A 15,498-nucleotide genomic window follows, 5' to 3' on the forward strand; every position below is an offset into this window, starting at 1 on the left:
ATCTTAAAGAACTTAAAGAAAGAGAAGGAAAAAAAGGGAAGGGGGGGGGGAGTGGGTTGTCAAAAAACAATATAATTCCATATTGTAATTATAGAAAATCATACCTTAATAAGCCGATTCTTGTGATAAACATTGAATCCTTGAACATCAATATGATATTTTGCATCCTTAACAAATCCGATAGTTACAACAGCAATCATCTGATGACAATAATTGCATACAATCAGAATTTATGTACCACAGCAGACAAGAATATAAAATCAAAATTTTTTTTTTTTTGTGTTACATTTGTATCCTTTGGGACCCCATCACCACTAGGCTGTGGTCGGTATGTAACCTCCTGAGACATCATCATGTCATTCACTATATTGTGGTGCTCCACATCTTTCCCACGGAGAATTATTCGAAAGCTAGGAGGAAGCCTTAGATAGAGAATCGATGCGTAACTCTGAAAAGTGAAATGGAACATTATAATTAAAACAGAAAATTCAACAAGAAAGAATAAATGATTGGGAGAAGGAAAAACTCAATAGCTACATGATATCTTCCACTTTTTTTTTGCATTTTTCATTCTTCTGTTTTGTTTCAAATTGTCATCTAAGGATAAGTATGACATTCATGCACCAATTGACCTTAACCTAATTTCGAGAAGTTCAAATTTCTGTAAACTTCCTCTATTGATCTGCTTTTTTATTGCTTTCTCCTGCATGTCAGCATGTATCTGATTAGGAGGTATTGCATTTTTTAACAAATCCGTTGAATAATTTTTCAGGGTGTTGTGTACTCGGGGAGACAAACTCCAATAATTATCAAAAAATCTTTTTCCCTTTCCCCCATGAATGATCCATTAATAAGGCATTCTGATAATTACAGCAAAATGGGGGGAAAATACATAAACAAAGAATTCCCTTTTCCGTGAGAAGTAGGATTTATCCATAATATTCCCTTTCACCTCTCCATGTCCCTCAGCATCTTCCAATCTCTTTAAACAATATCATCTTTCTTGTGATTCGTACAGCACCGCATGTGACAATTTTGTAAAGATAAAAATGCCACTGGCCTAAGAGGAAAGTAGACCAGATATCTTACAAATGCAATAAGAGAACAGTAAAACAAATGTGAATAGCTACATTATATCTTCCTAGAGGATAAAAAATCATAAAATTCAAACATCAATTAGAAAAACAAAATGATGATTTCATTAGAACGTCAAACATTACTCTTAATGAATGTCGATAAGTTAGGAAATGCTTAGAGTTGGGATACTCTTTTGCCATTTGTATATTTTTCTCATCTCGGTTAACGCCTCTGATTTGAATGTCCTGCCAAATCACATAACACAAAAATAATAAGAATCTTAGAAAGAGAATTGTGCTCAAACAATGCAATCAACAAATAAAGGGGAAAAAAATCCACAAATAGATGAAGGACATCGGACACATACATGAGGATCGGCATCAAAATCAAGTTCCAACTGTCCTTGGTCGTCCTCCCAAAGATTGTAGATAATTATCCGCGTGCCATGAGCTCTCATCAGGTTAAACTATTAAGAAATATTACAATCAATCACAGATAAATAAATGAATAAATAATAGCCTGCATACTAATTGTAATTTAAAATTTCAACAAAAGGAACTTGGCAGAGCATATTAAAATAAAACAGAAACACAAGATGACATTCTGCATTGACTGAATCTAAATCATGTTATGACAATAGAAACACATAACTGCTGCTCATGGCCTAAACCAAGATAACTTTGATGATAGCAAACTAGCATTCTATCGAGAACAATAAAATACCAGAACCTACCAACCCTCCCCCCCCCCCTTTTTTTTTCAAAAGAATCGAAACCATGTGATGAAAAAAAATACGGAATTACCCACTCTTAGTACAAGAAAATTACCAAGTTGATGCTGGCCCACAACTAAAACAACTTAAAATAACATTAGGTAACCAAGCTTTTTTTCCCCCCTCTTATATACATTTTAAGAGGGGATCAGGGATTCAAACCCTAGATGTCTCCGTTATAAACACTAGGGAATGCCATTTGAGCTAAAGATCATTGGCAACATAAGTTAACCAAGCTGATGCATGTACCAATCTGCTTTATTAAGATAAATAAGTTAAAAGGCACGTTTCATGTCCCAACAAGTTGTTGAGGAATTGTCAGCAGTGACACATGTTTTGCCTTGCTCATGGAGGCTTCTTAGGTGATTATAAACCCCGGAAATTGCTTCAGGATCAACAATGATCTGCAACCTATTTTTAATTAGGGCCCAAGAATCAGCTTTCAATGGTCACTCACGTTTCTATGCTTCCTACAAACATTACATTGAATTCCCTAGCTTTTGTCTAAAAAGAGATTCTATATATAACGAGGGAAAATGATATAGGGAGAAGAAAATACCAATAATAATGCAAAGCATTTCCACTCCTACATAAGTATAAAGAGTCACCTGACGAAGAAGGTCTACTTCACTGGAGAATGGGGACCATTGAACTATTGTTTCTAAATTTTTACTCCAATCACCAGGAGAAGACCTTATAATCTTGTTCCATTCTTGTTCCCTGCCTTCATAGTCAAGCTTGAAATTTCACCCACAAAACAATTAAGATCAGAAGTGCAAAGGTATCATAATTGCTACAGTGACCATACTAACATATTACATAATAATTTATACATTTTGTTGATATAATGCGAACCACAGTTATATGACTAGATTTGTATATACCCCAAGAGATTGGCTAGTGGTTCCCAAGTACTCATGAGATCCTAGCCAGCATCCTGGGGCCGTCAGATGCTCGAAGAGCTCTGGACATCCGTGTTAGTGGCCGAGGGCCGTAGGGGGGGGGGGGGGGAATTAATTACCATGGGAACTACAATATCTTCCTTCTTGGTGCTCCTCAAAAATGTATAGGACAGTAACCCAATGCTCTGTGTAGGGCTGAAAAATAAATGACTCAATTAGTTACAAAGTTATAGAAAGGATAACAAATGAAGCAAAAATAAAAACAAAAGATAATGAATTGGATACATGAGAAGAATAAAATGACAAAGGCAACCATAATTGTGTCATCTACCAATAAACTAAGTCGGCTTTGTTTTCTAAATAAGTAAAAGAAGCATAACTTTCTATCCACAACTGGAAAAGCAAAAAAAAGAACAATAAGACGCAACAAAACACAAACCTTTTTCCATCTTTTCCACAACATCGCGAGAACACAACTACATCTGCTCCAAGTCTCATGGTACTCGTCTTAAAACCATTTCCATCTGATTAACAAACACAAAGGAAATTACCATGCTTTCTTTACAGTAGAAATACACAAATTTGTCTCCACTTCCAGGACTAGTGATTTACATTGTCCAATAGTATTTGCCAATTTGCTTTTTGCAGAATACCCCAACGACATGCACTGTCGCATTTTATCTGGATCCATCCCACCACCATTATCTGCAATAGAATTGAAATAAAGTGAGACTCTAAAATAAACATCACAATGATGTCATTATAGCATTGCAGGGAAAATTAATGTACTAAAACATCATCTAACATTTATGAAAATAACAAAGCAAACCTAAACTAAATATCTGAATCATCCCACATAGACCTACTCATTAACTTGGGGGAAAAAGCAGCAGTAGCCCTGAGCATAATAAAGGCTGAATGTAATTAATCAGTACATTCAACAATTGAAAATCACAACAACTTGAAGGGTACAACTAAACATTCCTTGTAACTTACAGCCACCGACCGGAATAAAAAACCGAACTGGTGCTGACCCAGCCACACCACTGGAGGCTGCTGCTGACGGCACAGTCTGGTGGCCGGAATTTTTTTGGGGTACCAATGATCGGCCAGTGTGGTTGTCGGTACCCTCTCAAAAATTCTGACAAATACCACACCACAATGGTCGCACGTGTATGTGTATATATATACTTAAAATTAAAAATAAAATAAAATATAAAAAAAAATCTTCAGTCTTACTCTCACTCTCACACTCAGCCCCCAGATTTTTCTTCTCACCTACTTGCCCTTCTCGCCTCCCTCACCTTTTTTCTCAACTCCATTACTCTTTTGGGTACAAAACACACAAGATTAAGGCACGCTCTAAAACCTAATTATACCAGCTATCATACTTTTTCTTCCTCAATTTCACCTCCAATTGTCACCAATTATGATTATCAATTAAACGGTGAACCTCTCAGTCAAAATCCAACAAAGAAAACTGATTGCACACAAAATCTGATGCAGATCTCCCCATATGCATACAAGAGAGAGAGAGAGAGAGAGAGAGAGTCCTAAGTCCTGCAGGGAAAAAAAATCACACAAAGAAAAGAAAGAAAAAATAATACCTTCAATTAGCAACATTCTGCTCCCATCTTTCTTACTTACAAGCATATCTATGTTAACATATGTAGCACCATTGCAGACCTGACATCAAAATGAAGAAGTTACCACAAGTGAGAAATGTATGCATGTGTTGCCATTGCATGATTAAAAATATATATAATGTGTAGAATACCTCATCCAAAGAATTGTCCAGAAGCTCTGCAAAAGCTGCAGATAGAATTTCAATGAGCAATAAAGAACTAGTAACTCTTAGTGAACTAAAAAAAAAAAAGCTCACAATGTCCCACATTTTAAGGAGAAACATAACCACATTTGCAAAACTGGTACAAAGGCTTTACCTCCAAGAGCCCACTTATGACTGGTTGCATTGGAATGTAGAAATTTAGGATGAACCCTGACGTGATCCATGCCAACTGAAGATTTCAAAAGAAATATCATATTGTTGTTGCTTTGCCAAGTATAACACCTACTGCTTTCACTAACTTTGCTCTGCTTTTACATATCATGGTAATGAAAAACAATGAACTTACTCAAAACTACAATTTTTTTATCGGTAAACAGTAACTGTATTCATAGAAAGAAAATGTAAAACAATTATACTCAACTGCCCCTACAAATCAAACACTATAGTACCAAAAAACCCATAAGGTCATAAATATTACAGGCCTAGTGACACATAAGAAAGTAAAATGCAGACAAAACCAAACTTAATTATCTCTACAGAGAGTTATTGCCCCTCCAAAGTTCGTCTGTTTCTGAAAGAACTATATTCCATACCCTATTTCAAAAAGAAACCGGTTTTCTCCTCCTCCAACACTTCACCGTATCATACGCCATTCTCGGCATCACTCACAGCACTCCAAACACCACAACAACAAAATTCCTCAACTCCATAGCTATTGCGCACACACATTTATTAATGCACATGCAACACCAATCCACAATCCCCGTCTTCCGATTTAGAAGACTACCCACAATAAACTTCACACCCCCTATCAAAATAAAATCTTTTTATTTTCAAATCCAAGTTCAATGTATCTTAAAATCCCATATCATTTGAATTCCACTAATGTTCACTCCCAATTGGAGAAAATAGCTCGAAAACACTACAAATTTGCTGTAACCTACCATAACAAAACATTTAGAGTTCAACATTTTGCATGCATTTGTCCAATAAAAACAAAAGAAATCAATGCAGCCAAATAAGCCAACAATAATTACCAAACTAAGCCTACTTCACCACTATAAAAACAACAACATTCACAATTTCACATCCAATTCAAAATAAAAATCATATCTCTCCTCTCTTTTCCTTCAAATTTTCTCATCAACCAAACAAAAAACAGAGAGAGAGAGATTACGAGTAGAAGATTCCCATTCGGAACACGGAGCTCCCTCATAGTCACCAGCTTTCCAAAACTGCTTAGACGAGCATTTCACAATCGACTGCGCAACCGGAACCTCCGCCGCCGCCGTCGTCGTCGTCGTCGTCACCGCCGTCGTAGTTACCGGAGGAGGAAGCTGTTGGAGAAAACCGGCAGGTACGATCACGCCTCCTAACTCATCAACTCTCCTCTTCTTCTTCTTCGTCATCATCGCCACCCCTCCTCCTCCATTCGAAACCCTCACTCTCCTCCCCAAAACGACACCGTTGCCACTCCCATTCCTACCATTACCACCGTTATCATCGCCGTCGTCCGAGTCAGACGACTCACTACTGCTGCTACTGCTACTACTACTACTGAGTTCGATCACCGAGTCAAACGCTCCTCCCAAAAAAGGTGCGTTTCCAATTCCTCCGCTACTCTCTAACGCCCTCGTTGCTGCTTCTATAATCTCTTTCTTCACAATCCCATCCATTGAGAGAGAGAGAGAGAGAGAATTTAGAGAGAAAGAGAGAGAGATTCAAAAATGAAAAAATGAAAAAAAGAAATCAAAACAGACTTTGCTATTTGATGCGAGATTCAAGTATAGTTTCACGACCAAAAAAAAAATTTGTTCTTGTTTTTTGAAAAAAATAAATGGTATATTGCAAATGACAGTGACTGAGGGGTGTTTGGCAAGATTTTTTAATCAACGGTTTTCGATGTTTAGATAACGTTACATATATTTTTATATATATTTTTATGAATTTTTTAAAAATATAAATAATGTTACTAAAACAACATTATTAAACATTTCTTGAATTTTACGTTTGAAATTTTAGAATTTCGGTATTATTCTTAACATTTGCAGGTGTTTGGATTTTACACCTTAACATTTTAAAACCTAAATTTTAGCTGCTATATTTTAAGGCTAATTGAATTTTGTCCCTCCAAAGTTCTCGAGTGTTTAGATTTCACGCCTTAAATTTTCATAATTTTTGGTATAAAATTTAAAAACTCACAAACTTTAGTGTGTAATTTGTGATTTACTCTAAAATAAGGGTTGTTTAATATAGGAGTTTAAACACGTATATTTAGTTTTTAAATAAAGTTACACGTATTTTTATGTACTTTACCGAACCGACCTTTTGTTTTTTTGTTTTTTGACCGTCAGATCGAGTTGGATCAGATGGGGTGGGTTGGTGTGGAAGTTACAACGCGCGGTTAAGCGCGCGTAGGAATGTGCAGTGGGATTTGTGGGGAAGTGTGTCAGTGGGTCCCAGTGAAGTAGTTCTATCTGAGAGCTTTGTAGATGCGTGTTCAGATGGGACTGTTGACGATGAGTTTCTTCAATTCCGTCCCCACGCGCATGCTACTTTTACCGTTTTACGTTCTCATTCTCTCTCCATTTTTATTTTCAATGGCGGTTACAGGAGCACAACTTCTTCCTCTTTTTTGCCAAAGTTTGTCATCTTATAATTTTATTTTTTATTTTTTAAAATTACAAATTGCATTCTTAAAGTTTGAGGGTGTTTGAATTTTACACACTAACATTTAAAAATTTGGATTTTACCTTTTAAAATTTTGGAGTATTTGAATTTTACACCCTAAATTATAAAATTTTAAGGAGTAAAATCCAAACACCCTTAAAATATAAGGGTAAAATCTAAATTCTAAAACATCAAGATGTAAAATCTAAATTCCCCATAAAATCTATATTTTGAAATATTATGGTGTAATATCCAAACACTCCCAAACATCAAGAGGTAAAATCCAAATTCTGAAATTTCATAGTGTAAAATCCAACCATCTCTAAAATTTAGGGATGTAATTTACAATTTACCATTTTTTTATAAAAAAGTTTGGGTTGTTTTCAATTTCACCATTAACGTTTTGATTGATCTAAGATTTCATGTCCTTCGTTTACGTTAGTACTCTAGCCTATTATGTGTCGTCCATCAAGATGCTTCATTGATATAAGTCAATTTTTATTAGTAATTCCATCGGAAAGTGTCATTTATCAAGACATGACACTTATATAATGTTAGGTGTTATCAAATTAGTAACATAAAACAAAATCGAAAACAAATGGGTAAAATGAAAATAACCTCAAACTTTAATGGCCAATAGTGTACTTTAGTTTTATTTTTTTCAATCAAGATAAAATTTAGTTATAATTTTGTAGGTTCAATACACTAAGTTCCTCAATTGAATTTAATTATGTAGTTGTATTACATTTAATTGTCTTTGTAAAATTCATTATTGAATATGTTTTATTGATCCAAACAACCATGTGTTTCAATTTATTTGAAGAATCTAGTATATTGCGCATCTAATTAATTGTACTTAATTTATGCAATTTTAACAAACTCTTAATTTTCTATTACACAAATTTCGTAAGTGTTGGTATGTTGTGATTGGTATAAAATTATATTAGTATGGGTATTAGACACATGTGGAAGTTATATTACATCAATAATAATGTTACTCAAATAAGTTTATGTACATAATATTATTTACAAGTATTTTCACAATTGCTAACTTGACTTGTTATAAATTGTGCATGATGAAAATCATATACTATATAATAAAAGTTTAGCACTAGAAGTCGCGGTTATGCTGAGAGAATATCCTACCTAATTGTCATGTGTGCTACTTTTAATGATAGTCTCATTACTTAAAGTTACACTAAGCAATGTTGCATTACAAAATATATAGTTATCATAATTTAAAAATAAATGAATACAATGAGTTTTATTTTTTATTTTTTATTCAAAACGCTTAAAATAAAAAATTCTCAACATTGTCATATGATTATATATATATATATATATATATATCTTGCACTCATCATTTTAAAGATTAGGATTTAAAGTCTATAAAACTTTTTGTAAAGCCTTATGTTTATACCATGCAATTATCTACTGTTATGATTGAAAAAAAAAATGCAATTAGACTAAACATGGTTCTAAAATGTCCCTAACTAGTCGCTAATCCGTGCTATGTACGGAAACTTATTTATTTGTGAGGTAAACTAAAATAATTTGATAAAATCTTAAATTGATTAAGAAACTATATCATTGCATGATTTGCTCTTGTATGACTTCAATTTGTGTTACAATTTGATGAAGAAGTCATTGCTTGCACGAGAACCTAACTATTTGTGAGGTAAACTAAAATAATTTTATAAAATCTTAAATTGATTAAGAAACTACATCATTACATGATTTGCTCTTGTACGACTTCAATTTGTGTTACAATTTGATGAAGAAGTCATTGCTTGAAAGACCAAAAAATATTAAAGAATCAGATTATTTACTGCTTATAAATTATTGAAACAAAACAAAATATATATGACTAAATAATAGAGAAATATAAAAAGAGAGATGGGTTACATTCAAAAGAATAATTTCAATTATTGCAAACTTTTTTATCTTGTAAAAAATGGCTAAAGAGAGTTTGGTGGTTCATGTACAAAAATTACGTTTAAAAAAATACATGAAAAACCATAAAATATATATATATATATATATAATAAAGTAGAGGAGAAGAAAATAACATAAGAAGAGCGCATACCTCTACTTGGCTTAAAAAAAGAAAAATATTAGGGTTTGCATTGCTTTTATAGTGTTTATAATTAACCTCACAATGTTTGAATTTAAGTTGGATTTATTAGAGAGATAGAGTTTCGCTCCTTGTTAAATTTGGACTAAACAAAAATAATTTTGTTTTAAAAAAATGACAATGATGCCCACCAAGCATCTTAATTACCACGTTGTTGTGTAAGAAGTTGTAGTAGAATTCTTCTATTATCCTAAGAAGTTGAACTTTATCAATAGTTGATGACTTTTATATTTATCCAGATAAAGCCACGTTTAGGATAATCTTAATATAGGATTTATTCAAGGTTTTTTTTTTTTTAATCAACGTTTGAGTTTGAGTTTAAGTTAGACTTGTTAGAGAGATAGAGTTTCACTTCTTACTTAGTTTGGACTAAACAAAAATAATTTTGTTTTTAAAAAATGATAATGATGAATCTGAGTTTAAGTTGAGCTTGTTAGAAAGATAGAGCTTCATTCCTTGTTAAGTTTAGACTAAAAAAAAAAAAAATTAAAATGATAAAAAAATTGATGAGTTTGAGTTTAAGTTGGACTTGTTAGAGAGATAGAGTTTCATTCCTTGTTAAGTTTGGACTAAACAAAAATAATTTTATTTAAATAAAATGATAATTTTATTTAAATATTGTGCTGACGTGAAAAATTGTGAAAGTTTTAGATGATTTGGTTTGTATATATATATATATAGATGATTAATACTTTTTAGAAATATTTCGGGATTATGGTTAATCTAATGTGAAATAGACAAGTTTATAATAACTCCTTGCTGAACTTAAATTATAATGAATAACAACCATTTCTGAATTATTTTTATAATTCTGTCACTCTTATCCAATTCAATTTAACACTTTTATAAATAAATGAATTTATAGTTTGGTTTATGTGACACCTTTTTTTTTTTTTTTTTTTGATGGCAGTGACACATTTTTTTTAATGTGAATCATTTAGCAATGTTGGGTTCTTCTACAATATTCATTATGTTGAACATTGCTTTCTTATTATTTAGTTTGCCTTCATTTTTAATATATCTTTCATATGATGGGAGATCACTAGATATTATTCAAATCACAATTAGTAAATGTTAACAATTGTGAAAAATATTGTGTTCCTCTTCCCTAGTTTTACTTTTTACAAATTTCGCTTTTCATTTGCATTAAATCACATGGATAGAGTTATTTCAAAACTGATTCAAAAAAAAATTCCTATAACCTATTACATGGTAATTAAAAGTTAAAAAACCATCCATACCTACTTTTAGTCACATGACATATTTAAATTTAAGTGACAATTTAAAATAATTTAATAAGTTATATGATTTAATAAATATAAATAGTTTTATAATACCTCACAAATAAGATTTAATAATACCTCACAAAGCAATTAATATGAATACATCCAAAGCGATAAGATTTAATAATACCTCACAAATAATAAAAGGAAATGCTATTGGTATTTTTATATTTTGTACCATCTGAATATGTCATGCTATAGCATAATGAAAAATGTGTTCTCCAATGGAGTACGACTGTGGGGGATATGCAATATGCAACATCAAATCCTAGGATTTGACACCATGACCCCACAAGGTCAGGTCACAAAAGGTCATAAAGTCATGCCCCCCCCATCTTGAAAGCTAAAGGATGAAACTGGTGGATCAATCATCAATATTTTAATTTTAAAAACATTGCATCTAGGACAACATAACATATTATAAAATTCATCATCAGAATTAAATACTATGAGCCTGAGTTACCCTGTGATGTGGGGTATTTAAAAAAATGAGTATGTAAAATATTAAAATTAGGTGCTAGTGTAAAAATTTACTTTTTATATTTTATATATTTATTTTTTAAAATATTCCACATCACAAGATAATTCTTAAGTATTTTCGAAATATAAAAAATGATGTTTTTTTTTTCCACATTTATAGTAAAGTTCACTTATTAAATTAATAGTAAAATCATTTATAAATGTGAGAGAAAAAAGTATCATTTCTTCGTACTTCAAAAGTACCTAAGAATTTTTCCCACATCATATTGTCTATTTTACATTATGGATCTGTTTGGGATCCGCTTATTTTGCTAAAAATATTATAGATAAAAGTAAAAGTTAGTTGAAAAGTACAGTGAGACCCATAAATAGTACAAAAAAGTACAGTGGAGCCCATGAATAGTAGCACAAATAAGCTAAATAGTAAAATAAACTAGTTTTTTAATTTTTGCCAAACACACACTATATTTCATTAAAATATTAATTTTTTTATTATTTTTATTTATTTACACGTAATAACCATCATCTACTTTCTTCTTTCATTCTTAGAATATGTAAAGAAAAAAAAAATTAAATAGAAAATGAATAGTGGTAATATAAATTTACATAGTTACGATAGCAACTTTGTAAATTTACACATTTTTAATTTGACTGATGTAAGTGATTTTGGAATTTAAATATATAAAATTGATATATTTTTCTATTTTGTATTGTTTGGTGCAAATGTTCTAGGTCAAACAAAATAAACATAATTTTTTTTTTTTTTGGGTAACCATAAGCATAAATGTTTGTTTTGTATAAATATATATCTCCTGCATCTCCACAAACATCATCTTTCTCACAACCCATAGACCTTACTAGAACACTAATATATAATGAGAAAAATAATGCACATATTGGATAATGGGAAAATTATTAATTTTTAGAGTATAATTGCCTTCTTGGATTCACCCTATCCACTAAATTAAAAGTGATTAATTAATACAAATAGGTCAAAAACAACTTGAGGTAGGTTTCATCTTATACCCAAATCTTTAGGCCTAGTATAAATGGCGCAATTTGACGAGACACCATTGGTGCTAATGGTCTCAAACTATCATTGCCATGAATCCGTGGATCTAGTAGCCCATTTGAGCAATCATATTACATTGTAATTGAAAATGATATTGAATGGTATATTTCAAATCAATTTGACTCCCATGTTTAGATTCTAAATTAATATATCACTATGATTGATGTAATACATGACAACCACTCGTGACATTGTTGCTTTCTTATAAATAAAGTCAAAATTTTGAACATAATTATTTGATGGGGTTTATGAGCTTAATAAAATGGAATTTAGTCCTGACCATATGTCACATATATACCCAAAGGTCAAGTTTTATGTAATTTTCTGGAACCCATAAACTCTGTTATTACTGTTGGTAGTAGACTTTATTTCAATTATTTGTGAAAGCCATGGAGGGGACAAAATGCTTGATTTAGTCAACTGATTAATCTCATGTCAAAAGCTTGCCTTCTTTAGAATAATGAACAAGCAAACGAGCAAGACGTGTTAAGATTGGTCTGGTTCCAGGAACTGCATAGAGGGTTTTTATTTTTTATATATTTTTTTAAGAGAACATATTGATTAAGGAGGTGGAAAAATAATGTTGTATATATATATATATATATATATATAGACAAAATTTAGGTACAGTACTTTAGGTGTTGTCCCTTAGATTATCTTCTTAAGATTCAGTCATGTGGCTACTTAATTAAAAATTACACTTCTATTCCATGAACAAAAATCCACATGACAGAACGTTAAAAGGGAAACATAAGGAACAACATCTAAGTACTGTACTTAAGTCTTGCCTTATATATATACCTAGATGAAAGTAATTAATTTATAAAAAGCATATAAATTGAGGTGAAGAAATACAATAGGCTATTGTTACTAGGAAGTCCAAAAATATGTTTGTGACATTAAATGAATATATTTACCATTGCCCAAGTAATTACTCAAAGTAAATCAAAGCCAATAAATGTTTTTAGCAACCAATACCTGATAAAAACAATTTTTTTGTGGGATAAAAGTATGAGTCCATTCACTAAGCAGTAGTAATAGAAGGGGACAAATGTTAGCTTGTTGTCGGCAAACAAAACAGCATTTTTCAAATTTAAAAGAAATTCTATATAAGTAGGAGGGATAGAAAATAATACAACTATCTCTAGCAACAAATAAAGAGGGTAAAAATTTAAAGTGAAACTTAGAGCCTGTTTGGATTTATTTTTTTGGTCACTTAATTTTCATCACTCATCACTTAAAATACCATGTTTGTTTGGCACCATCACTTACTTCCCATCACTTAATATTTTTCACACTATTTGTGGGTCCCATACCTATCACCAGTGTATTTTTTTTTTTTTTTTTTCTCTTCAGTACCCAAACTCACTGTATCCAATGGAAAAAAAAAAAAAAAGACCGAACTAGTGAAAAAAGAAAAGAAAAAAAGAACCACACAGCAACCTAGGAAAAGAAAAAAAAAAAAAAAAAAAAAAGAACGAAAGCCAACGGTAGCCCAGGAAAAGAAAAAAAAGAACGAAAGCCAACACTAGGCCAGGAAAAAAAAAAAAAAAGAACGAAAGGCCAATGCCAGCCCAGGAAAAAAAAAAAAAAAAAACAGCCAACGTCAATCCAAAAAAAAAAAAAGGTCAAAATGTAGTCAAAAAGTTGTGGCTGTGGGTCCCCTACGTGTGTTTAATTACAATATTACTATTGAGTTATGAGTTTTGGAAACTAAAAACAGTCAAAAGTTGTTTTCAGTTTCCATAACTCATAACTCAAAAATCAGAGAATTGAGTTATGGAAACAGAGTTATTGTTTGCCAAACAAACTTTTTGCTATGGGTCCCATCATTTTTGAGTTATGAGTTATGGAAACAGAGAATTGAGTTATCAAAACTAGCCATCCAAACGGGCTCTTATCTTCTTGTTCTTGTTATTGTTATTGTTATGCATTAGATCACATTCAAATATGATGATAAACGAATGATCCTACTATCTAACGTGCCAATTGGACACATGTAAACAAACGACTCACAACTAAGGGTCCCTTTAGATACAATTGAAAACTGAAAATACTGTAACAAAATAATTTTTAAATGTGTGAATAGTATCGTGGGACTCATTTTTAATGAAAAAGTTGTTAAAAAGTAATGTTTGTAGGTCCCATGAATAGTGCACGGTGTACTGTTCACCCAGAAAGTCAACATTCACGGCTAAAAAAAACAAGAAGCTAAAAATACAATCGCACAATGCAAATCATCCGAATCCAAATGCCATATGTTCACGCTGAATACGCTCTAAAAAAGTGTGAGAAAACTACAAAGAATTTCACTAGCAAGGCAACAATAGACAAATTTTATTCTACGGAGTCATTGAGCATAATTTTGACGTGAAATCTCCCTTTTTATATATTTTTGTATTTGTCTATAATTAATAAAACAAATTTTGCATGTTCATTAAAGTTTAAAAATATGATGATTTATCAAAATCAATAATTTTGTATTCAATATATTTATCAATCACGATTATTATTATATCAATACTATAATCTGCCTCTCCCCTTCCAAATACAAAATTTTGATTTCATTCCTGGATGCTTCCATTATCGGGTGGAAGCTCCTTGTCCTTGGTCGGACTCGGTCTCGCCCTGGGAGCTATCAGCTATGTGTATTGTGCATTTTGCCTGAGCTCCATGTGCGGACTTGTCACTTTGTTCAAATGAACCTCAAGTCGTTGGGTCATAAGCCTTCAAGGTTGTCCAGAGTGATCATCTCTGACCTGAATTGGTTAGAGAAGATCTTCTTCTCCATCAAAATATAGCCGACATTAATACGTAGTCATTTTGGCTTTGTTATTTCATGCAAAACGCAAAGGATTCTCACTTCTATAATTTATGAATGAATTTGAATGGATTTGATAAATAAATGATCATACTAAAAAATTAATATATAAAATAGATTATACCCTATCACTTGTAATGAGATTAAATCATATTATTAGTGAGATATATATATATTGCTTAGACAGAGGGCATCACAAAGGTCCATTGACAATCATTACATTTCCACATAATCATAGAGTTGTCCAAAAGGCCCATAACAAATTAAACACCTTACGTTAATTCACAATAATTAGTCTCTTGGCCTCAAGTTGAAGAAACGAATCCATTTAAATTTGCAGACTAAACTAGAGCAAAAGCTAATACAGTAATGAAATCATTATGTTTTTCCATTATGAGATAGTCTGGTGGCATCAAATCACTTGATTATTGTTGTAAGACACAGTCTGGCATAGGAGCCATATTGTGTCGGCTCCAAGCATTGAAACTAAGTCTTACC

General features: G+C 31.8%; 1 protein-coding gene across 1 annotated transcript in view; it reads right to left on the minus strand.

Annotated features, from left to right (window-relative positions):
* LOC115963679 (protein MICRORCHIDIA 7-like) overlaps positions 1 to 6,412 on the minus strand; it is a 10,424-nt gene extending 4,012 nt beyond the window's left edge. The window contains exons 1-12 of the mRNA XM_031082773.1: positions 5,718 to 6,412; positions 4,695 to 4,769; positions 4,529 to 4,563; positions 4,359 to 4,437; positions 3,364 to 3,456; positions 3,191 to 3,275; positions 2,871 to 2,946; positions 2,458 to 2,586; positions 1,445 to 1,543; positions 1,221 to 1,322; positions 287 to 448; positions 105 to 200 (exon numbers count right to left, since the gene is read on the minus strand). Coding sequence (XP_030938633.1) covers positions 105 to 200; positions 287 to 448; positions 1,221 to 1,322; positions 1,445 to 1,543; positions 2,458 to 2,586; positions 2,871 to 2,946; positions 3,191 to 3,275; positions 3,364 to 3,456; positions 4,359 to 4,437; positions 4,529 to 4,563; positions 4,695 to 4,769; positions 5,718 to 6,216 — 1,530 coding nt within the window. The 5' untranslated portion in view covers positions 6,217 to 6,412. The remainder of the gene's footprint in view (positions 1 to 104; positions 201 to 286; positions 449 to 1,220; positions 1,323 to 1,444; positions 1,544 to 2,457; positions 2,587 to 2,870; positions 2,947 to 3,190; positions 3,276 to 3,363; positions 3,457 to 4,358; positions 4,438 to 4,528; positions 4,564 to 4,694; positions 4,770 to 5,717) is intronic.
* Between the last annotated feature and the right edge of the window lie 9,086 nt (positions 6,413 to 15,498).

This window comes from Quercus lobata, chromosome 10 (assembly GCF_001633185.2).
Source record: "Quercus lobata isolate SW786 chromosome 10, ValleyOak3.0 Primary Assembly, whole genome shotgun sequence".
Classification (NCBI taxonomy): Eukaryota; Viridiplantae; Streptophyta; class Magnoliopsida; order Fagales; family Fagaceae; genus Quercus; species Quercus lobata.